Here is a 21,066-nt window from a genome sequence, read left to right as displayed (position 1 = left end):
GGATATAGTAAAGCGGTAAGCTATGGCAGAATACCTTACGTCAGGAGTCCTGGGACAGTTATGAAGAACACATTTACCAATATTTTAGTAAAGCATGAACTCAATCAACAGATTCAACCAAGATGGGATGGGCTCATAGCCTCCTAAGCTTTGCTCGGGATGAGAGGGTTGTTCTTGTCACCTTAGGCTTCGCCACTTTTGGTGTAGTGAGTACTGTCTTCACTGCCCTCACCATCATAAGAGACGACAACGAAATCCTGCCACCACAGCCAAAGACACAATACATCACTCAAGATACGGAAGACTCGCTGGAACTCGAAACGCTTGAGAAGCTATTAGATCACCCGAATTATTCTATACGAGAAGTCGCGATCAAGATTCTTTGCGATCGGGCCGTGAACGATTCCGAGACAACTCACATATTGCTATTCGGCATCACTCGACCAGATTATGATGAGAGGATGCGGTGTCTTCGGGCTTTGGCCCTGCTTACCGGACAGACTATCGGTGAGTTTTTCAAATGAAATCATAAGATATAACTGACACTTCAGGGCTGGATGGACTTTCAAAGTTGAACAATCCCAGAGCCTACTCGGCTCTTGTCCGTTCTCTGGAGCTGAGCCTGGATGATACCGAGCGACCGAGTCTCACTGATAGCCATTGGGATGAGTATTACCTTCGCGACATGGCCGAGAGGTTCTGCTTAATGTTCATCCTGGAGCTCGCCAATAAGTATGGTGCCAGTATGCTAGTTAAGGCACGCTTTGTCGAAAAGTGGTTAGCAAAGCAAGAATGGGGCGATACCCCGGAAGAAAGACGCCAAAGCTTCAGGGATTACATGGCACTCAAGGCAAATAGGATCGTCGAGATTGTCGATCGAATCAAGGAATCAAGACGAGGCCTCAGGGCTCTGGAAAGGGCAGGGCTCATGGACAAAGAGAATTCCAGAAGGAGAATTCGTGAACTCCCAGACCTGATTATGGAGATCGAGGAGGAGGCGGGAAACTTACCACTTGTCGAACAGCAAGTGACGCGAACCAGAGAACATTCAGCCGAAGAGCAAAGGCTACGACGGCAACATCGAGAAGCGATGGTTCTTAACGATGGAACTCGGCCACTAGCGCGCGAGGATATTATCGAGAGAGAACATACATCTCCTGCATAGGTTTAGTGAGGAAATGATACCCAGTATTAATACTACTACAAGACGTTTGAGCAAAGCATCTATGTCATTGAGTAACTAATGAGCCACGCTACGGCTATCGACTACACATCTACATCTTTCTTCAAGCGAGTTAGGGTTTTTGCCTTTCTACTACCTAACAGGTACTCTGCCTGTCTTAAAACGACAAGATGTTGCCTCACGTCACATAAATCGCTGCATTGAAGAAATATAAGAATTTTGCAAACAAAGGCTCCAACTTCCCTGCCTGGTCTATGTACCTTTTCTGTTTCTCAGTCCTTGTCGTATCTTTACAGTTCTTTTTTCACCTATCTACGACTGAGGCTAGGGAAAAGAAGCAAATAAGTATTCATATCATCTTCATCCCCTCTTCTAGTGTACTTGCAGGCCCAGCCTGCTCTCCAGTCTGTCCAAACCTCTGTTCAGAAGCAGTCTCAAGAGCCTCCCCAATTTAATCATAAAAAAAAAAAAAGCAAGCCTTCTCGGACAGTAGTTTTGCAAAGTCGTCTGGATCTGTTGAAGATTCAGATTCGTTGAGGGTCGCCGCTTTCTGGATCGTGCAAGGCAATTTCATCTCTCTAGTACACAGCTCGTCTCGTAAGGCATCAATGTACCCATTATCGAGGGGAGGCAGAATCTCATTGTTATCAGCTGGCCTGCGAGCCAGTTGCTGTGCATCGAGAGGCAAATTCGACATAATTTCGATTCGATTGATCCAAAAGCCATGATCATCACCCTTGCCTAAGGATACCAAAAAGACTCTCAACACGTTCGGATCCATCTTACCCAATACTGGGCACTGCAGTATCGCGGGTACAAAATTCTGCCATGCTTGTGGTGAAGCTAGATCAGCAAACTGGAATAGAGAAACCATCAACTGACTCCACCGAAGAATCAGCTCAGGATCCAGAGCACCTTCGAGGTAGCGGAACTCAACAGTTCCTCTACATTTATCTTCAGAGCCTTCATCAAACTCATCAAAGGAGTAGCACTTGGAAAGTCCTAAGCAAGACTTTGAGCCCATACTAGGAGTTATAAACAGCTTGAGCCGTTGTAGAGTTTCGGCTGTCCATAGCTTCTTCATAATCCCCAAGGTACGGCAGTCAACGACCTTGTCGACGGGGATGTACTGTTCGAAGTCAGCTGGAACATTCCTTTCCGGCCACTGTCGGTATATATAGGTTCCAGTAATGATGCTAGACTCGGTGCGTATCTTGACTTCCTTCTTCCAGGACAACAAAGGCGGTAAACAATGTTCTCTACCAAATACATGAGGACAGAAACCTTACGCATGAGGTGTAACAGTATGGGCCCAGTGACTTTGCTAACATGGATGTGGAAGCCACATGATTTGCCCACTGTCAATCTGAAGTTGTTTCGCAGGATGGAGACCATATCCAGTACCTCTTCCCAGCACTCGGGCGTATCTCTGAGAACGCTACTGACAATCTCCAAACCATTCAGCTGCTTGTACCCCGCCCACTCAGACATTCGGCGCAGCGATACATCGGTTCCAATGTTCCACGTCTGATATCGGGGATCGATATCGTCAACAGGCACCATCCCGTGGCTGAGGAGCTTCTCTCCCAGAACTACTGGTCGAAATACTCGTCCAACATCAGAGTCAACGGCCCTTGAGAACTGATGATTTCTTTCATTAAAGTAACTCTGTTGGAGAATTGCTCGGCACGGCTGAGTTCCCTGCCATCATCGGGATGAGGATCGGGCCGGCCCTCATGCGGTAGCAAGACTGGCATGTACAATTCGAGCTCGATACCAAAAGAGTAGTTCTCGTTTCTTACATACTTTTGTAAATCTTCCCCTCTGTCGATTAGGAGACTAGATTCTTCAAAATGCGATGCACGTTGATGTCTCGAAGACAAAATTGGAATCGCAATGGGCTCCTCAGGGGGCGCAGCACTTGCGATGGGATGCCAATATCTCAGATCTGGCACTTTGAGATGTTTTGGTTGTGATTGGAAGCATTTGGACAACTCACCCAGGCCTGTTCCTCAAGCAAGTCGCAAATCGTAGAGCAATATCTCAGATTGGGATATGATTCGTGGAAGAAGGTACCAGATTTGTCGAGACAGTGTTGAGTGAGCTTTACGCAGAAAATAGCCCAGAGAGATATCTCCAGCATATCAAGTGTTCCACAGTGTTAATTGAATTCGATAGCAATAGTCGTCTTGTTCTCCAGGAAACAATAAGCAGGGCTCGCGTGGGGATAGCGTCCTTCCTCACCATAAATTGCTATATCCATGAGATGTATTAAATCTTGGACGGAGGTAGCACCCAGAATTCTGTAAATCCTATGGCGATACTTCGTTTCCCCCAGGTCTCCTGGGTGGGGTAGAAGCTCCAGTAGTTTCCGTTCAGGCGAAAGGCGATTATTCCAAGGGTCCTCAACCTCGACTGCGGACAGCATCTCAGCCTGGAGATCATTGGCATCGTCCCTAGCAAAATTAGTATACTGCAACCCTAGTGAATAGAGTGAGTTAGGCTCACAGTGAGCAGGATGAACATCACTCAACAGCGGGTCTACAAGCCAAAGCATGGATGCGATGGCCTTCATCGAGTCCAGGCTGACGAGATGCTTCGGTATAAACACTTTCACCACTAGGCGTGTCTCTGCATTGGGAACAGTAAGGAACCCCTTGGTCATGATGTCAATGGCTGTCTTTGAGTCCGTTCCCGGAATAAAAGTCTCAGGGCGGAAAGGGGGGGATTTCGACCTCAGACCGACCCATTCATACTCTTTGCATTGATGTTCGTTGATGAGTCCATCGTATTCCACTGTCCAAGACTCGAGTTCATTCTTGACCATTAAGCCTCTCTGAGGGTTGGCCGTTGTGAGATTACTGGCATGTAGCGCCATCTCTAACTGGTCGATAGCCCATTGTGCTCGAAGAAGATGCTCTCGAGATTGATAGCGGTGATCTTTTGCATTACCTGGAAACCTGAAACATCCAGTAGGGGGGGAAGGCAGTGGTCTGCATGGATGATTAGGATACTCGCCGTGCCTAATATCAACTCCGTCAGCTGGATTGTGGCAAACTGCAAGGAGAAATCCAAGTTGCCCTTGAAAGGTTATGGAAGTCATGGCGGCTTCAAGAAACTACCTCGGTCTCCCTTTGAAAGGACCTTACCATGTATGATTTGTTCGATGAAGGAATTTGTTGTCGTATCTCTTCGCAATTATCTTGCAGAGCTAGGTACACATCTAGGGTTTAATGGGGGAAAGAATGATGAATTTGGAATAAATGAGAATTATATAGTCGCAGCAGTAAGTCCGGGACAATGCTGAAAATTTTCTTGTTTCTCACAAACAGCAGCAGTGATCCGTCACCTGTTCTCCAGTCACACCCAGAACATGACGTGTCTTGTTGAACAGTGGCTGTTTGTTCTCGGTAGATCTAAAGCCCAAGCTGGGTCTTTGGTCACTGGTAAAGATATTGTGGGATGTCACATTGAAGAGTTCGAAAAGTGCCAACGCGTGTTATCATTAGGTCAATATGCCATTCCGTTGTATTGAAGGATGACCTCATCCTGTGCGGATGCGTCTGGGCCTAATCTACTCTTTTGTCTTCTCTTCCTGTGCGGCGTTCTTGAGTTTCTTCAGAGGCTCCAGGCCAAATATCTCATCTGAGTTCAAAGGGTTTCGACTCTCAGTGACTTCGCCGAATAGGAAGGCATTCTTCTCACGGCTTACGCTGTTTGACATCTTTTTCTTATGCTGGGGCGGTGGTGACTTGTTAGACGCTGGGGACGCTTTTGAAGACCCCGACTCGTCTGGCTCCAGCATCCAGGAGAAAGACGACTGCGCCAATGTTGAACGAGTAGGGACAGGAGCTGGCCGTGACGGAGCCAATGAGTTTGCAGATTTGCCATCGTCGTGCGCGACTATGTCCATACGATCAGAGCTAGGAGGGCGTGCTGATTCGCCCTCGGGGGATTTCTTCGATTCGGATATCTGAAGAGCCGAGATATCAACCTCTGTAGATGCCACTGACACAGGCTCAGGCTGAACGATAGTTGTTTCAGCTACAGCCACTTCCTGTGGGCTGTCCTCGGGTGGTGGAGATTGCAACGCCGGGACTTCCATAGAAGAATCGTCCAAGTAAATCTTGACAAACTGCACCTTGGCCGCCGCAATCTCGATAAGCTCGAGGCTTTTAGCCTTGTCGTCGAGATTCGAGGCAGATATAGCTTTGAGGTTATCGACCGTCTCATCAAGCATTGCGGCAAGTTGCTGATTCCGCCTCTCCAATGCCACCAGGCTCCGGGCTGATTCTTGGTCGTTTACCAGAGGTTGCGGAGATCTAGGTGCCGATCTGGCCTCGTTGAGATTTCGTTTAATCTCTCCCATAGCATCTCGTACGGCTTGGTTGATACCCAGTTTTTCGCCTCTTTCATAAACTCCTTTGGCTCCTTTGGCGGCTCCCTGAAACAAAGCCTCCATGCCACCCTGTTGTTGAAGGAAGCGCGATGGGGATGATATTTGTGGCCTTGGGCCTGGCCCTCTATGCTTAAAAGAGTTGAAACCACGAAAGCTCGGAGTGCCTGCTCGCGAGGTCTGCGGTGGAGAAGATAATGTCGGCATCTTTCCAGTGTATTTCATAATCAGCGATGATCCTCCAGATGGTGAGAGATGGTCCCTCAGGTACAGAGCATCATCGACAAATGTATGAGGACCGTGAGCCCCCGATGGAGGAGGGTATTTGAGAAGTAATTGAAGGCAAACAGAATAATCGGCTTCTAATACTAAGAAGGGCGTTAGCCAGGAAGCATACTTTGTCCAAGTAACTTACAATCCCACCGAATTCTAATCAGCATAGCAACACAAATGAGATCTATGAGTTCCAGGGTTGGATCGACAGCAAAGATAGTATCCCAAAGTACCAAAAACTGCTCAAAGGGGAATTCTCTGCTGAAGAGTAGCCGAATCCACCGACTTAGGTATTCTGACGTCAGTGACGACGTTAGGATAGGTGCATGGGTTAATACTTACATGAGAAAGATTTGTGGTAAGATTTCAATGTTAGTTAGATGAGTAGCTAGTTCCGGGTCGACTTTCTGTAGGCAGACTTCGTGGATGAATCTGCTTCGTTCAACAATCGCAGAGCTTTGTTCTGCGAACTTGGGAGGCCGTAAAGAACTTCCTGGTGCTGGAATAACATCCTTAACCTCGTAAAACGATTGGGCGCGTTCCATAAGTTTTGAGAACAGGACAAAGGCGTCATGCTCGATGAAAGAGTGGTCGAGAGTTTTGACAAGAGCATCATCCAGAGGAATCTCTTCTGGTAAAGTCGTTGGATCCACGGCATCCCGCTCAATGACATGTAGAATAGGCGCAAGCAATTCATGCATACCCTGACGGTAGCCACCTCGCTCAGGATTTAGTTTACAGTACATAAACAGGATATCCAAGATAATTGACTGGGTCTGGTCTTCATGGTATGAAGCTTCGTCGGGGAGTCGCTGAACGTCTTGCTGGATCTCAGCACGGACAACCTCATCTTGACGAATCGTATTCCATGGAGACTTGACATATAAATCAGTTAAATGGTTACGTTCCAGTTTGGTCGGCCTTACACTGGGGTCCTCTGTCAAAGGATCGATGTTCAGCTCTGCAAGAGCTTCTGGGTGTTTTATATACTTGAGGAAGTGATCCCGTTTCTCAGCGTAGAGCTTTCTTTCATCGTCCAAAACTTGGGACCAGCTCAGCCCTTCAGTAGCAGTAGAAAGAAGAAAAGTCTTAGGTAAGGGTTTAGTAGTGGACGTCAGTCAATGGGCATAGGTGAACATACCTTCCAACAAAGAGAACGGCATCCTGATATGCATGGACTTGCGGGACCATTATACCGAACAGCACGTCGAAGATCACCAAGGTGCGCACCTTGGGATTGTGTCTCACGCCATCTCGAACTACGTAGGGATGCTCTGGTCAGTCGAAGTATTATTTGTTGTCGCTAATAGGCGCAACATACAGGGACTCTTGGAGGGGTCTCATGATGCCTGGCTGCACCAAAAGAAGAGTATAAGGCCAGTTCACCGGCTTTTCAAACAAGGCCTGAACTGAGAGTAACAACGTTGTGTGTAGACTACGGCACTGTAAAGTTGATGGCGGAGGATGGACGGAAACCTTGATTTAACGTTAACGTAGTTGAGGTACCAGCTAACGTGTCGGCGCTTCAGGTTCAATTGGGTCTTCGCCTCAATAGCTCGGCCCCACTTCCTCACTATCTTGCCCTGGACTGCTTATACTGGACTCCGCTGCGCCGACGCTCAGACTGCGGTACTGAGGATCCAATGACCCCGGGACGTTGGGCAGCTCAGGGGCTGACCGCCAAACAAATAGCATCATGTCACCACCATCTCCAACTAACCTGAGGTTATCTTCGAATTCCACGACGCCGCTCAGCTCACCTCTCTGACGCCTCTCTTTAAGCCTCATCCCTGCCCTTATAAAGCGCATCTTGTGAAACGTGCTCACGAAGTAATGCATTATTAGGCAATGCACTATGTCTGCAGATCTCTTTGCCGAGTTCAATAGTCTCTCAAATAACTCAGCGCCTGCTCCTGGTCAGCAGCAACAGCAACAGGCCACTCCTTTTCAAACTCAAGCTCAGCAACAACCGGAACCTCTCCAACGGGCAGCAACACAGGACCTTTTTGGTCTGTTAGGCAACACTAGCAATGTCTCTTCTGTGAAAACCCATCCATGGCCAGCCTTTGAATCCCAATCAAGTGCGCATAGCGCATGGGGAAGTGCCTCAGTACCGTCGAAGCCGGCGGAGACAAATGACGACGATGATGGATGGGGAGATTTTGAAGTCGCCGAGCCTTCACAACCTGCAACAGTCAATGCGACTCCTGTTCAGACCCTGAGTCCTGTACCGTTTTCTGCATCAGGTTGGGGTTCAGCCGCAAATGCACCCCCAAACTCAGCAAACTCATCGTCAATACCATGGCCCAAGCCAGACCCAAGTTCGGCTGCAGCTGTAGCCCAACGAGTGCCTGGAGTGAAACAGCAACCGCCAACTCGAGTTGTGAGAGCGTCGACCATGGACCTATTATCCAACAGTCTTGTCGATATAGGAGAAGCTTCGAAGCCCGCAAGTGCCCCGAAAGCCCAGCCCTCTGGAACACAGTCACGGTTTACGCAAGAATGGAGACAGCCAACAGTTGATCAGGAGCCGCAACAGCGGATAAAAGCGAAACTCAAGCCTTCGGCACAACAAGATCCCAGTGTAATATTTGATGCTGAGGACTTTGAGCTTCAGGTTGCTGAAGGTGAAGATGATGACGATGACGATGATGAGTTTGGAGACTTCGAAAGTGTCCCTCCTCCGGTGGCGATGAAAATGGCACCTGCAATTACTGCCCAAGAACCACCACCCGCTCCTCCATCAATGGATCTTCTTTCTTTAGACGAACCAGCTCCCGCTCCATCGCAAACAACAAAAAGGCCACCGCCCACCAAGCTTCTCGGGCCTCTTGCTTTTGGTGCCACTGCTACGAATTATCCCCAGGCACCAAAATCACCCTCCTTCCAGGATCGTAACCCTTTCCCAGAGTTAGCTATTAAAACGCCTACTTTTGAAGAACCAAAACCTGTTAAGAAACCGAAGGAAGAAACACCCACCACAGCATGGCCATCCTTTGAAAGTCCGAAGGGCGCCAATCTTGCTGAAACCAAGTATCAAGATGATGAGTGGGATGCTTGGGACGATTTTACTGCCTCAGATAATAAGAAAGCAAACGCCAGCACAGGAAAAGCACCGGAGGGTTGGGATTGGGACGCAGTTGATAATGTTCAACCATCACATAAGGAATCCCAGGATGATGCTCCTCCACCAATCAATGTCCCACCTCCCTCGGTCATCTTGTCTGCATTCCCTGATCTTCTCAACTCAGGTACAGCTTTCTTCAAGCCTATGTCAGGCCACAGCACATCAATCAAACAGCGAATCTTATCGGATCCCAAAGCTACAGAATTCCTGCGTGGTTATATCCTTTTAGCAACAACTGCCGCGCGAGTTATTGCTGGCCGTAAACAACGATGGCATCGGGATAAGATTTTAGCAAAAAGCATGTCCATCTCCGCTGCGGGAAGCAAGGGTATGAAACTTGCAGGAGTTGACAAGACACAGGCTGCACGTGAAGATCGTGAGGCCGCTGATGTGGTCGCTGTATGGCGCGAGCAGGTTGGTCGCCTGCGATCTGCAGTTGCTGCGGCCAAGTCTGTCGATAAGAACCTGTCACTTCAGGTCCCTGAGATTAGCGAGAACATGCAAGTGCATACAGCCAAGATGGTACCGACAGCACCAAGAGCTTGTATTATCTGCGGTCTGAAGAGAGACGAGAGAGTAGCCAAAGTAGATTACGAAGTTGAGGATAGCTTTGGGGAATGGTGGCTAGACCACTGGGGACACAAGGCGTGCAAGAACTTCTGGATAGAGCATGAGCAAAAGCTAAGACAACGATGAGAGGAGCGAATGTTAATATGTAGTCAAAGTATCATTGGAAATTCTCGTCTTTGACAGTCGATGCTGCTTCTCTATCGATACATCGCAAAGGCAATATATGAGATCACTTGGCACGATGTTACTCACGGCAATACTCACTTGCAAGTTCCACGGTGACTATGTGCACTACACGACAGGTGCTTGAGGTTGTCAACCGTGATACTTGGTGATTTTTTGCTGCATTACTCCACCAGCTGTGGACATCCAACAACCAATCCCAGAGACAGGAGTTGCAGGTGGGTGATATAAAGTGTAATAAGCATCACTTATTAATCCCTGTCACAATGCGTTCGTGCATTTCGAGCGACTGTGTGATGGAAAGGCATTGGCTATGGATTATCTGTGCTGCAGAATAACAAGCAAGCCGGCACGTTGTTAACGACTTGCGGGAGCGGCCGTTGTACAGCTTTCGAGCTGGGGGGAAATACCGCTGTAGCCGAAGGCGAAGAGATTGATTCTTTGAGAAGAATAGGAGGATAGTCAAGATATACTAATATTTCATCGCTATCGGTGGCGTGTTTCAACATCGGCCAAACTAAAGCTGCAGCTACCTGTTGATTATCACGAAGAATGTCCAATGAGGTTGCGAAACTTAACCTTTGATCTGCCATTGGGTTTTCTTCAACACCGCATCACGGTGATATGATAGTCGAGATGCTCTCGCCCACGAAGATCTTCTCGTTCCTTTGTCCTCCCTGTACTTGGCATCATTGTTATGCATCTAGTATCAGCCCGATAGAGCGATCAATGGAACAATGCAGCGCTGATCGGCTGTGGGCGATTACAAAAGACACAAAGTCAATGCTCACCTCCGTGGCCCACTCCGGCCCGTGTGGGTGTGCTGAAAAACTCCCGAGTGACCAGGTTGCCAGGGAGTGTTGGCTTCGGAATTGGTGGGCAGAAGGGAAGGGAAAGATGCCAGGAACTTGGGATGTTCGCTTGATTCCCAGAGAGGATTAGTGGAATATGCCAAGAAATTCTGACTTTCCACTGACATTGTGTGTGTGACACGGCTATTGTGAAATCGAAGACAACCACGCTGAGCATGAGACCTGTCTGTCTACCTCAGCCTCATTCCTAACTGTCAGTTCTGTTCTCGACATTACCAACGTGTATAGCTTTGACCTACCTATACTACGAAATCAGGAATATATCATCAATTTAAAGCTCTCTTGCCCTAACATTGAAGCGAGGGGTTGAGCATTATCGTAATCGTTCGTGCCTGTCCCGTCAGTTATGGCTACTACCTAACGGCGGCGTTGTGGGACATAGATACCCTCCCACTAATCTCTCAGATAATTCTAGTAGGTAAGGTAAGGTATAGTAGCTAGAGTAGTCAGTATATAAGAGCTTGGATATCCTGATTCTAGGTGTTTGCTCCCTTGTAACAAGAAGACTTTGAGATTGAAGTGTTGAGCTCGTCTTCGACAGAGCTAACAATGGATATATGCCCACAAAAGAAGTGTTTCTTACCTTGAGTTGGGTCCATGCATGGGTGTGGGTATCAAAGCTTCGGTACTTTCCTTTCAGGTATATCTTCCCCTCACCTACGTGACAATGTAACAGTAAATATATAAAGGCTGCGAAGGCAGGACTGATTAGAGTACTTGTTTCACAAGTGTCTTATCGCTTCTATGTTCTTTCCCCTCCATGTGTTGCCTGTCTTACTCCACTCCATTTACGGGCTCCTACTGCCACAATAGGTACTAGACAAAGGCACTGCACCTAGGTTTTAGCTGCTTGGTTGGCAGGTACAACTGGAACACTCCTTCTGTGTGGTCAGTGGTCGGTCGCTCGTGGTTTTTAGCTGTCTTAGGTTGGTTCTGGCCCTGGCCATCCAATTGCTTTACCTTACAATAGGTGCAATACCTTAGCCTAGGTGCCTTGGGTTAGTAGCTAGCCCATGATTTCCATCTCTTTTTCCTCTTCTTCTATCCTTCACCCAACTTACATCTCTCTCACCTCACCTTTTCCTCGCCTTCACCACCTCTCTTCTTCCTTTCCCTCCCCTCCAGCTTTCTCACCCTCCTCCCGCTCTCCTCACATTTCCCTCTTTCTACCGTCGACTCTGCTTCGTCTACGGTACATTACATCAGCTGTTGACGCACGCCTCCCGCGCATCGTTCTGTAAGGTAGCCCACCCGCCCGCCACCGCCGCCGCCTCTTTCACAACCAGAGTGCTTGCGACCCTTGACCCCGCTATCCCGCTTCGCGTACACGACTGCAAGAAAAAAACACACTGCACCACCTCCCCATCTTCCTACCCCCGCCTTCTCCAGCACACTTGGACGTCTTCGCAGTTTCCACAGCGTTGACGATAAGGTTAGTACATTCGTTATATTTCTGTCTTGTCTCTCCTGGGGAGATGCCCTTTTATATTATCATGAGGGCAGGTACTTGTATCTGCTCTTCTTTGCCGTTTTGAACGTGCACCGCAAATGAGGGATGATCATTAGACCCTTGATTTGCGCCTCCTACAATGGTGACAATGGAAGAATATATCCTGACAGCATTTTAGATCCGATCAGACATATCCTACCTTCGTCTGTTCGTTCTCCTTCAAACGATCCGCTTCCAACTCGAATCACGACTTCTTCTCCACGTGTACCCCGACCTAACTACTGCAAAATGTCGGCACCTCAGGATTCTATTCCCGGCAACGGAAGCGACATCCTCGATCAGATGGATCAGCTTAGAATGGATGACCGCCTTGGCCCTGATGGCGAACCCGCCCCTAAGACGGACGAGGAGTATGCCCAGGCCCAGCTCACCCTTCGTGCGATTGTCTCTTCCAAGGAAGCCGGTGTCATTATTGGCAAGGGCGGCAAGAACGTTGCCGATCTTAGAGACGAGACTGGCGTCAAGGCCGGCGTCAGCAAAGTTGTGCAGGGTGTTCATGACCGTGTTCTGACCATCACCGGCGGTTGCGACGCTATTTCTCGAGCCTACGCGATTGTCGCTCGCGCTCTGCTCGAAGGTGCCCCCGCTATGGGCATGGGAGGTGTAGTTCAAAGCAACGGTACCCATCGTATGTGACGATTTCTGCCAAAGGCAATCGAACTTTGGAATGCCCGCTAACTTAAGTTTCAGCAATTAAGCTCCTCATCTCACACAACCAGATGGGAACCATCATTGGAAGACAAGGTCTTAAGATCAAGCACATCCAGGATGCTTCTGGAGTCCGTATGGTTGCCCAGAAGGAGATGCTCCCTCAATCCACTGAGAGAATAGTCGAAGTTCAGGGTACTCCCGAGGGTATTCAGCGCGCTATCTGGGAAATTTGCAAGTGCTTGGTTGACGATTGGCAACGAGGCACTGGCACCGTCCTCTACAACCCTGTTGTCCGTACTCAGCCATCCGGCAGCGGAAACGCCAGCGGTGGTGCAGGATTCAGCCAAGGGTCCGGTAGAAGCGATTATGGTGGTAGCCCTCGTGTCATGCGAACAGGCAACGGCGCCGATTTCAGCAACGGTAACTCAAGGCCGTACAACCGCCGGTCCGACTCTGACGCAGCCCTTCGAGGCCCGCCAACACATGATGAGAATGGTGAGGAGATCCAGACTCAAAACATTAGCATCCCCGCGGACATGGTTGGCTGCATCATTGGTCGTGCTGGTAGCAAGATTAGCGAGATCCGAAAGACATCTGGCGCCCGTATCTCTATTGCCAAGGTAAGCAATTTTCTCCTTCTCCCCCCCTTTTCATCTTGAGCACGAGTGAACATAGCTGATCGCGTGAACCACAGGCACCTCACGACGAGACTGGTGAGCGCATGTTTACCATCATGGGCACCGCCAAGGCCAACGAATCGGCGCTATTCCTTCTGTACGAGAATTTGGAGGCGGAGAAGATGCGCCGAAGTCAGCTCCAGGAGCCCGAGTAGGCGACTGATGTTTTTTTAAACCTCTTTGAGTTTTGCTTTTCTCGTGTTCCTTGCGACTTGCAGAGGTCAGTTCTGGCAAGGTGAGCTGGGACACGTCCAGATCTGACTTGCCGCGAGGCTTGTATTTTCATTTTCGGACGATACCAGACGACAGCGTCACGAGCGACCAATCCACTTGTCCAACCATTTGGCCCCTTCCACCCAAAAACGAAACCTTTTATCATCAGTCATCGTCATCAAATTCGTTTTCCTTTCATGATTCTTCCCCCTCTCGTTACCATTGGTACGCTACAGCACCACAGTCAGGGGTCAACTTGGGTTGATCTCGGCTCACACCTTGGTTGTCACCTGGTTCCCTCCTCTGAATCAAGCACCCTCTTTGTGGCGCGATACATCGCTATTCAAACTCTGTAGCATATCCATCTGTACCAGTTTTGCTCAACCGACTTCTTGGCGAAAAGTAATCTGCCTTCTTGGGAGGAAACGGTTTCGTGGTTCGGTGCAGCAACGCATGGCACAGTTTTCTTTTTACGACTGTTAAACCACGTCGGGACAGCCCGACATGGCTATGGCTTAATGACACAAATTACCTCCGAAGAGCGGTTAATGATAGGGATAGCGCAACATTCCAGGGACCGAGAAGGGCACATCACGGTTCCTCAAAACAATCTCTGCCTACGCTTCGCGTCACCTTCCCCGTCTCTTTCACCTCGCACAACTGTTTCTATCTCTTACATCCTCGGATCCCGACATCGTCACGCGACCCGCGACTCCCGTCTTATCGCTCACATAATTCCCATCACTCATCGCTCTCACACACACCCGTGACATCAATTATACTGGCTCACCCATTGTGTATTCTGCTCCTTGCTGGCCTGTTTCCACGACAAGGTGACTCTTTATTCCATGTGGGATTTCAGAAAAGGCATTCTTAGGTGGAACGGACTTAGCTCGGATTCAAGAGCCATCAAATAAAATCGAAATTATGAGCAAAGCCCGTTACTTGTCAAGTAAATTGAAGTGAAGTCGTATGATTGTGGTGTTAGATGGTAGAATGTATGACTTTGCAGATGTGGCTGAAGAAAGCCCGCCGACAACCCTTAAAATACCTTAGTTCCGGCTGATGTAACTGTGGCTGGTTCCATCGTAGTGGGGCATCTTTGTCTCATGGTTAATTGATGAAGCCAACTTGTCAGTTTGGTCCATCATGGCAACTTGTGATTGATTTAATTAACCATCTTTCCGGTTCTCTCTTCACTCTCTTCGCTCTCTTCGCTCTCTTCATTTCTTAATCCTCTCCTTAAGACTTGGTTTCTGGATTATTCACAATCTTTTCATTCACTCACGCTTTTTCTATCTTTTCCCCCTTAACAGTCCTGGGAATGGCACGCTCCAAGCAACCAGCTATCAAGCGTGAGGCATCCTCAGAGTTCTTCAACAAGACGACTGCAACATGGGAGGATACTAATCAATCGCAAAAGAGCCCTTCCAATGGAAACATTACGAATAAGGTCTTGCCTGTTCCTGCGCCTGCGCAAGAAGCTGGGCTCTTGCAGCTTGTCATCGCCGTCGCGGGAATCTATGCTTCATTGTAGGTTCAGCCCCAACAGCTCTCATGGCGAAATCGCTAATACAGCCGTCGCGGATAGCCTCACTTGGGCATATCTTCAAGAAAAGCTCACTACCAAGCCATATGGTCCCGCCGACGCCCCGGAGGTCTGGCACTTCCCTGTCTTCCTCAACACCATCCAATCCGTTTTCGCCGCCATCGTAGGCGCTGTCTATCTCTATGCCTCGACGCCCAGCAACGCCGCCGTTCCTCCTATTATCCCATCGCGCCGCATCCTTGGGCCTCTCGCGCTTGTTGCTGTCACGAGCAGCCTCGCGAGCCCCTTTGGCTACGCATCTCTTGCCCATATCGACTACATCACGTTCCTCCTTGCCAAGAGCTGCAAGTTGCTACCTGTCATGTTCCTTCACATCACTGTCTTTCGCCGTCGATATCCGCTGTACAAGTATCTCGTGGTTTCGGCCGTGACTCTCGGCGTGGCTGTCTTCACGCTGCACTCTGGAAAGAAGAAGGGCAGCAAGGTCCGACCTGACGATGCAAGCACAGCATGGGGCCTGCTGTTGCTGGGTATCAACCTCCTTTTTGATGGCTTGACAAACAGCACTCAGGACCATATCTTCCAGACATTCCGACCGTACTCGGGCCCTCAGATGATGTGCGCCAACAACATCATGAGCACTATTGTCACGGGTACCTACTTGATCGTCAGCCCTTGGTTGGTCGCGACAGGTCTCGGAGAGTGGTTTGGCATGGACGTCGCTGGCAACGCGGGCGAGCTCAAGGCTGCTTTGGACTTTATGGCTCGTTATCCCGCTGTCTGGAAAGATGTTCTCGGTTTCGCTGCGTGCGGTGCTATCGGCCAAGTCTTTATCTGTAAGTCTTAACCTCCTCCACCAGATCAGTATCCCAGGCTAATCATGACCAGTCTACACGCTGTCCACGTTCTCATCCGTTCTTCTCGTTACTGTCACTGTAACACGCAAAATGTTCACCATGATACTATCTGTTCTCGCTTTCGGCCATCGGCTCACGCAGATGCAGTGGCTTGGTGTCGCGCTTGTGTTTGGCGGCATTGGCGTTGAGGCTGGCATCGCGCGACAGGAGAAGATGGCCAAGGAGGCCGCTAAGGCACAGCAAAATGGCAAGAAGGAGCTGTAAATGCATCTCGTTTATTTTCTTTGTTAGTGAGTGATAAATTACAATATGTATAGTGGCTCGAAGGGGCACATCCGAGGGGAATAAGGAGTAAATCAAGTGTGAGGGGCGTTTACAGGAGTTGGTTAGAACGATCTCAACGCCTCACAGTATTTGCCCACAAAATGGCCGAGTGCGTCTGCTTTGGAAACGCAAACTTCATAATCTGTCATATAGAATGAACGAGGGTCAATACGATGTATAATCCTTTTGATTATCACCTAAATAAGTACTATGTAAAGCCTTCTTCTTCACACTGTCTTGCTGTACCAAGAACCCTTTTGCTTCCTGGAAAAAACGCCGTGGTGCTATAACCCAACACAGTGGCTCGTCTTTTCCTTAGCAACACCTGTACACACACAACCCCTTTCCATGACTGGGTATTTGAGCCCTCCCAATGATTCCCCTTGGGGTACCTGAAGCCATACGCCACTTGCATTTTGTTGTCCAAAATGGACAAAGCGAGAACCAAAAATAAAACTGAAACAAGAGTGACAAGACGGAGTGTCTTTGTCTATATTACACTGGGTCATTGTGAAACCATCCGACGCCATGCGCTGTGCATTGCTGAAAAAAAGAAAAAGCGAATGTTTGTTATGAGGAGGATATAACGATTGGAGAAGATCGGTGACAAAGAAGATGTATTTGGTTATTTGCGTGTCATCGTGCGGAAGGTTGAGAGACCATCCGGGATCGAGGGTCGGATGGAGTGCAGTTATAACTCTGCCCTGTTGCTAAAACGCCCCTGAAATGCTGTGGTTCATATTGTAGAATAGCGAATGGGATTTATAAAATAAAACAAAAGCGATAGTAATTGTCGTACTTCTTCCCTTGGAAGTTGGTTCGTTCGACTTGAAAGCGAAACACAAGGTTAAGCTTCATCATAAGAGATCATCAATTGATCGAATAATAGGTGCCTCGCCTTTTGTAGGTGGACTCCTGGGATCTGCAACGACCGGTGGTCTTCCGAAGGTTGAGAAAGGGTCTCGAGGGAACATGCCCGCTCGGGGAGAAAACAAGCCTTGGCTCGGAGTTGGTGGGCTCTCGACGAATCGCATCCCAGCAACTTCATGGACGTCATGAAGCGGATTGTTAGTCATCGTCTCGGCTCTCGGTGACAACAGAGCATTATCATCTGGGTATGAACCAGGAAGAGTTATCGTTCTCTCCACTGGCGCATCACTAAATCTCATTTCCGACGGCGCCGGATTGAATCGTGGGAAAGTCATGGTCTGGAAGCCAAGACTCGCCTGAGAGGGGAACCCAGGCGAAGGTGGAGGCTTCATGATCGAATCCACCATTGGAGACGGGGCTAGAGTTGGTGGTGCTTTGCCCTGACTTGACACGGGCCTCTTAGGCAAGTCGCCAAGTTTGAAAGGATCCAGGTGTTCTGACGAGTGCTGCTCAACCTCGTCTTTCCAGGTGCAAGTTGGGGGCGCCGAAGCTGGGCCAGGTGAGACCGGTCGGGGCCCGGGTGTTGAGTTGCCGCGAAGTCGATTTGGGCTCGAATTCAAGCCCGAGTCCTTCGAATCTTCGTTCTGTGTTGGAAGAGGAGCAGTCTGTGGCTCCTTAGCTCCAATGTCGATAGCATCAACAGAGAGTGTGATTCTATGCTTTGAAGGGCTACGGCCAGGACGGGGACGGTGTGACGGTAGCGCCGTTCGCTTCGTTGACACTTCCTTCTGGAAATCCTGCAGCGAGTACATGAGTTTCATGTTCGGGCTGATCCATTGGCTCTTGGCTTGAGCCGCGTAGTAAGCATCATTCACGGTGAGATGCGGTTTCTGGAACAGGCCGTAGGCAATGATCAGACTGGCAGATCGACTCGCGCCCTGCTGACAATGGACAAGCACACGTTTGCCAGCTTTTGTCCGCTTATCAATAACATCGCACAACTCCATAAGATCCGGCGCAATGTCGGTATTGTGGTCCCAGGGAATATGGATGTATTCAGGCTCTTTGAATTGGAAGGCCTTTGGTGTGGTAGGTGTGTCAGCTGAATCCTCCTGGGGATATTCCCAGGCTGTCATGAAGCTGGCTGTGGACACAGCAGTATCGGGGATAGGACTTTCAATTCCAGAAACAGGGCGTCGCATAGACTGGAATGGTGATTGCGACTGTGATTCACGGACCACTTTGCGAATTTCAAAGGGGTTGCTGACTTCGCGAGCACAATTGATAACTACGTCAAAACGCGATGCTTCATCAGCCGTGGGTTCCGAGTAGAGGAAAACATTGTCTCCGTAGATCGCAATTGGCCCATCAGGGTAGCCTGGCGTTTTCATGTCCTCGTTGTTCTCGTTATCGCGGTAAGGGTCATCATCTCGAATGGCCATCTGAGTACGAATTGGCGAATCTTCCTCAGTAATCGCAGAATGGAAAGCTGGTTTCATACTCGACTTTGTCGGTCGCAATACTTCTGAAAGTCCGGATTCGTTTCTTTCCAATACCTTGGGGAAAGTCATACCGCCAGGTGGACCGAAGGTCGCGGACTTGAGACCGGAAGACATGTGAGGTGAGGAGCAAGAATGCTTAAGAGCTCGACGCTGGAGCATCGGCATGGCTGGTGAGGGGGGGACCTCCAGGGTGGTCTTATGGATCAAGTCAGAAGTATTGGTCTTGAGACTTAACTGGCTAGGCTTTCTTCTCATAGCAGGAATCGTAGGTTTGATAAATGATGGAGAAGAAGGCTCGGAGACCAGCGAAATATTTGTCGTTGAAGTCGAGGCAGCGAATGGGGGCTGGATAGAAAGGCCCTTCATATTGCGCCCTCTTCGAGGCGAGGGTGATGTCATTGGTCGCTGCAGCCGAGGAGGCTCACTCAAGAGAGTAGTGGTTGTGCTGCTGAGGTTGGTAGAGAGGTTGCCAAAGCTCGTGGCCGGATAATTGTTGAGGGGAATAAGATTCATAGGAGAATCGGGAGAAGATGAGGGAGACGCATCTGAGAGGGGCGAAGAGTCGGTTGTAGACAAGGTCGTTGTGGGTGAAGAGTCTGCCGACTCGGAAGTCTGTGTCGATGTGCTATCGTGATGCTTGTGTGTTGGGTCCACAGGCATCATGCTAGGGCCGAGACCATGTTGAGGAGGAGCACCCATCATGCCAGGTCGCTTTGGTTCCATGTCGACGAATTTGGTGTCCATGAGTGTCACAGTGTCCTGGTCTGCCATTGTCTCGGCATCCAGATCAAACACTGTCATAAAGGGCGGTATTTGATCTTCGTACACTCTTCTGTCCGTAACTGAAGGCATGTTTTGGTATCCGCTTGGCGATCTAGTGAGTCAAGTCTGCTCCGGGACGTAGAGGGAAGCGAAGCAGATGTTGAGGGACAATTACAGTCTCTAGTCTGCGTACCGAGTATAATTCGACTTTTTGATCAGGGCGTTGAAACACCAGTTGGCTTCCACCTGGGACAAATATGGTTGAAATTATGTGAATATGTGCAAAGGTTTGTAAATTGGCGGGCCAGAAATAAATAGTCCGGCAAGAGAAACGAATGGCTTCGCGGGTCGCGGTGCGATCAAGAGCAGGTCAAGTCGGTCGTTCGATGGGTCAGCGCAGCTGATCTTGTCGCTGAGCGTGCCAGTAGTGGGCAGTGCTCAGTAAACGCACGCAAGTTGCTCGACTTGGTAAATGAGAGACAAGCCTCACGGTGGACAGTGGTTTTTAGAGAGAGAAATGAAGTTCTTGCTCGAAAACAGATCGCAATTTGGACTGTAGAAGCAATCGAGAAAGAAGCTACTGCTACTGTCGAGTCTAGCGGGTAGCAGGGAGAATAGTCGAAGGAACGAGCCCAGAGAACTTATGAGACAAAGAACAGGCGCTTCGGCGATGGGTAGCGGCAGGGCAGGGCTGCGAGTGGCACTGTCAGAGTCGCGAGATCATTATATCCCTTTATGAGGGAGACCGAGCCGTCGTTCGAGAGAAGATGTTATATCAGGCCGGAGCGCAGTGGTCTGAGGTGAAGTGGAAGGTAAAGGGAAGGGCGAAGAGAAGAAGATTGTAATTGAAGATCGAAGTGACAAGAGGAAGTGAGAGAAAGATGAGAGGAAGAGTAACGAGTTGGAGGGGAGTGTGAGACTGAGCAAGAACGTCTTGGGATTGGATTGGATTGAGTTTAGCTCTGGGGGAGAACTGGTTGAGGGGTGTGAGTTGCAAGCAGGCGCTACCTCAAGACAGTGTCTTCCAAGGGATATTTCATACGGTACCAGTTATGGGTGCCTCTCACGGGAGCCCAGGCTACCAGGGCAGTCAGCTGCCCGGTGGAGGCTCAGTGCCCTGTATGAGAAGAACCTGGGCGTGCTGGCGACATAGCAACGGCGGTATCTCAAACAGTTATCGAGGTATCCAGTCCAATCCGATCCGGGAGCAACTAATTCGAGACCTCAAGTTTTCAACAGCGCACGGCGGTAAAAAAGTGTTTTGTTTTCGTGGTATGAAACAAATATCCGCCCGTAGCAGGCGGCAGCACCTACGCATGCGCTGTGTCGCTTGCTGGCGGTTGCGGCCATGGATGGCAAAAGTCAACTAATGTAATGTAATGTCATGTCATGTCAAGCATGCTGCTGCACAAGGCGAGAAGAGACCTGAACTGGAAGCCCTCCGCATCCCAGGGAAACGTGTCATGGCAAAGCCCAAGCAGTGTCAGCTCCATGGACCCTGCAATGGCACAGGAAGCAAGAATGGTATACGAAACATGCACTAGGGT

The 21,066-nt window shown here is 49.4% G+C and overlaps 7 protein-coding genes across 7 annotated transcripts; 4 read left to right on the top strand and 3 right to left on the bottom strand.

The window, feature by feature from the left end:
- The first annotated feature begins 82 nt into the window (after window positions 1–82).
- FOBCDRAFT_218197 (uncharacterized protein) lies at window positions 83–1,379 on the top strand. Its single transcript, XM_031176541.3, has 2 exons — window positions 83–507; window positions 552–1,379. The coding sequence occupies exons 1-2, from the start codon at window positions 123–125 to the stop codon at window positions 1,163–1,165; spliced, it is 999 nt and encodes a 332-aa protein (XP_031047674.2). The 5' UTR covers window positions 83–122; the 3' UTR covers window positions 1,166–1,379.
- A 255-nt stretch (window positions 1,380–1,634) lies between these two features.
- FOBCDRAFT_198710 (uncharacterized protein) lies at window positions 1,635–4,286 on the bottom strand (the record flags this gene model as incomplete). Its single annotated transcript, XM_059608926.1, has 4 exons — window positions 1,635–2,348; window positions 2,447–2,824; window positions 2,986–3,188; window positions 3,428–4,286. 4 exons carry the CDS (start codon window positions 4,284–4,286, stop codon window positions 1,635–1,637), a joined length of 2,154 nt encoding a protein of 717 aa, XP_059466953.1.
- Window positions 4,287–4,757: 471 nt separating this feature from the next.
- Window positions 4,758–7,196, bottom strand: FOBCDRAFT_290238 (rab-GTPase-TBC domain-containing protein; the record flags this gene model as incomplete). Its single annotated transcript, XM_031176538.2, has 6 exons — window positions 4,758–5,947; window positions 5,995–6,137; window positions 6,195–6,727; window positions 6,779–6,940; window positions 6,994–7,111; window positions 7,174–7,196. 6 exons carry the CDS (start codon window positions 7,194–7,196, stop codon window positions 4,758–4,760), a joined length of 2,169 nt encoding a protein of 722 aa, XP_031047671.2.
- A 365-nt stretch (window positions 7,197–7,561) lies between these two features.
- Window positions 7,562–9,846, top strand: FOBCDRAFT_218192 (uncharacterized protein). Its single transcript, XM_031176537.3, has one exon. It carries the CDS (start codon window positions 7,708–7,710, stop codon window positions 9,673–9,675), a length of 1,968 nt encoding a protein of 655 aa, XP_031047670.2. The 5' UTR covers window positions 7,562–7,707; the 3' UTR covers window positions 9,676–9,846.
- Window positions 9,847–12,342: 2,496 nt separating this feature from the next.
- On the top strand, window positions 12,343–13,597 carry FOBCDRAFT_271103 (uncharacterized protein; the record flags this gene model as incomplete). The annotated part of the gene is made up of 3 exons (XM_031176536.2): window positions 12,343–12,742; window positions 12,805–13,385; window positions 13,460–13,597. 3 exons carry the CDS (start codon window positions 12,343–12,345, stop codon window positions 13,595–13,597), a joined length of 1,119 nt encoding a protein of 372 aa, XP_031047669.1.
- A 1,158-nt stretch (window positions 13,598–14,755) lies between these two features.
- On the top strand, window positions 14,756–16,497 carry FOBCDRAFT_23071 (UDP-galactose transporter HUT1). Its single transcript, XM_031176535.3, has 3 exons — window positions 14,756–15,188; window positions 15,247–16,040; window positions 16,093–16,497. Exons 1-3 carry the CDS (start codon window positions 14,980–14,982, stop codon window positions 16,323–16,325), a joined length of 1,236 nt encoding a protein of 411 aa, XP_031047668.2. The 5' UTR covers window positions 14,756–14,979; the 3' UTR covers window positions 16,326–16,497.
- Window positions 16,498–17,079: 582 nt separating this feature from the next.
- FOBCDRAFT_23073 (dual specificity phosphatase) lies at window positions 17,080–19,926 on the bottom strand. The gene has a single exon (XM_031176534.3). It carries the CDS (start codon window positions 19,607–19,609, stop codon window positions 17,243–17,245), a length of 2,367 nt encoding a protein of 788 aa, XP_031047667.2. The 5' UTR covers window positions 19,610–19,926; the 3' UTR covers window positions 17,080–17,242.
- Window positions 19,927–21,066: the final 1,140 nt, after the last annotated feature.

The sequence above is a fragment of the Fusarium oxysporum genome, chromosome III (genome assembly GCF_013085055.1).
Source record: "Fusarium oxysporum Fo47 chromosome III, complete sequence".
NCBI lineage: Eukaryota > Fungi > Ascomycota > Sordariomycetes > Hypocreales > Nectriaceae > Fusarium > Fusarium oxysporum.
The sequence above is the reverse complement of the archived record's forward strand: the minus strand, read 5'-3'. Positions and strand labels throughout refer to the sequence as shown.

What these genes read in the sequence shown, in the direction of transcription:
- FOBCDRAFT_218192 (XM_031176537.3), top strand. Translation starts at nt 7,708, where the DNA reads ATGTCTGCAGATCTCTTTGCCGAGTTCAATAGTCTCTCAAATAACTCA.
- FOBCDRAFT_23073 (XM_031176534.3), bottom strand. Translation starts at nt 19,609, where the DNA reads ATGCCTTCAGTTACGGACAGAAGAGTGTACGAAGATCAAATACCGCCC.
- FOBCDRAFT_23071 (XM_031176535.3), top strand. Translation starts at nt 14,980, where the DNA reads ATGGCACGCTCCAAGCAACCAGCTATCAAGCGTGAGGCATCCTCAGAG. An exon ending in GCGGGAATCTATGCTTCATT is followed by an intron (nt 15,189 to 15,246) that starts GTAGGTTCAGCC and finishes CGTCGCGGATAG; the next exon opens with CCTCACTTGGGCATATCTTC. An exon ending in TATCGGCCAAGTCTTTATCT is followed by an intron (nt 16,041 to 16,092) that starts GTAAGTCTTAAC and finishes AATCATGACCAG; the next exon opens with TCTACACGCTGTCCACGTTC.
- FOBCDRAFT_218197 (XM_031176541.3), top strand. Translation starts at nt 123, where the DNA reads ATGGGATGGGCTCATAGCCTCCTAAGCTTTGCTCGGGATGAGAGGGTT. An exon ending in GCTTACCGGACAGACTATCG is followed by an intron (nt 508 to 551) that starts GTGAGTTTTTCA and finishes CTGACACTTCAG; the next exon opens with GGCTGGATGGACTTTCAAAG.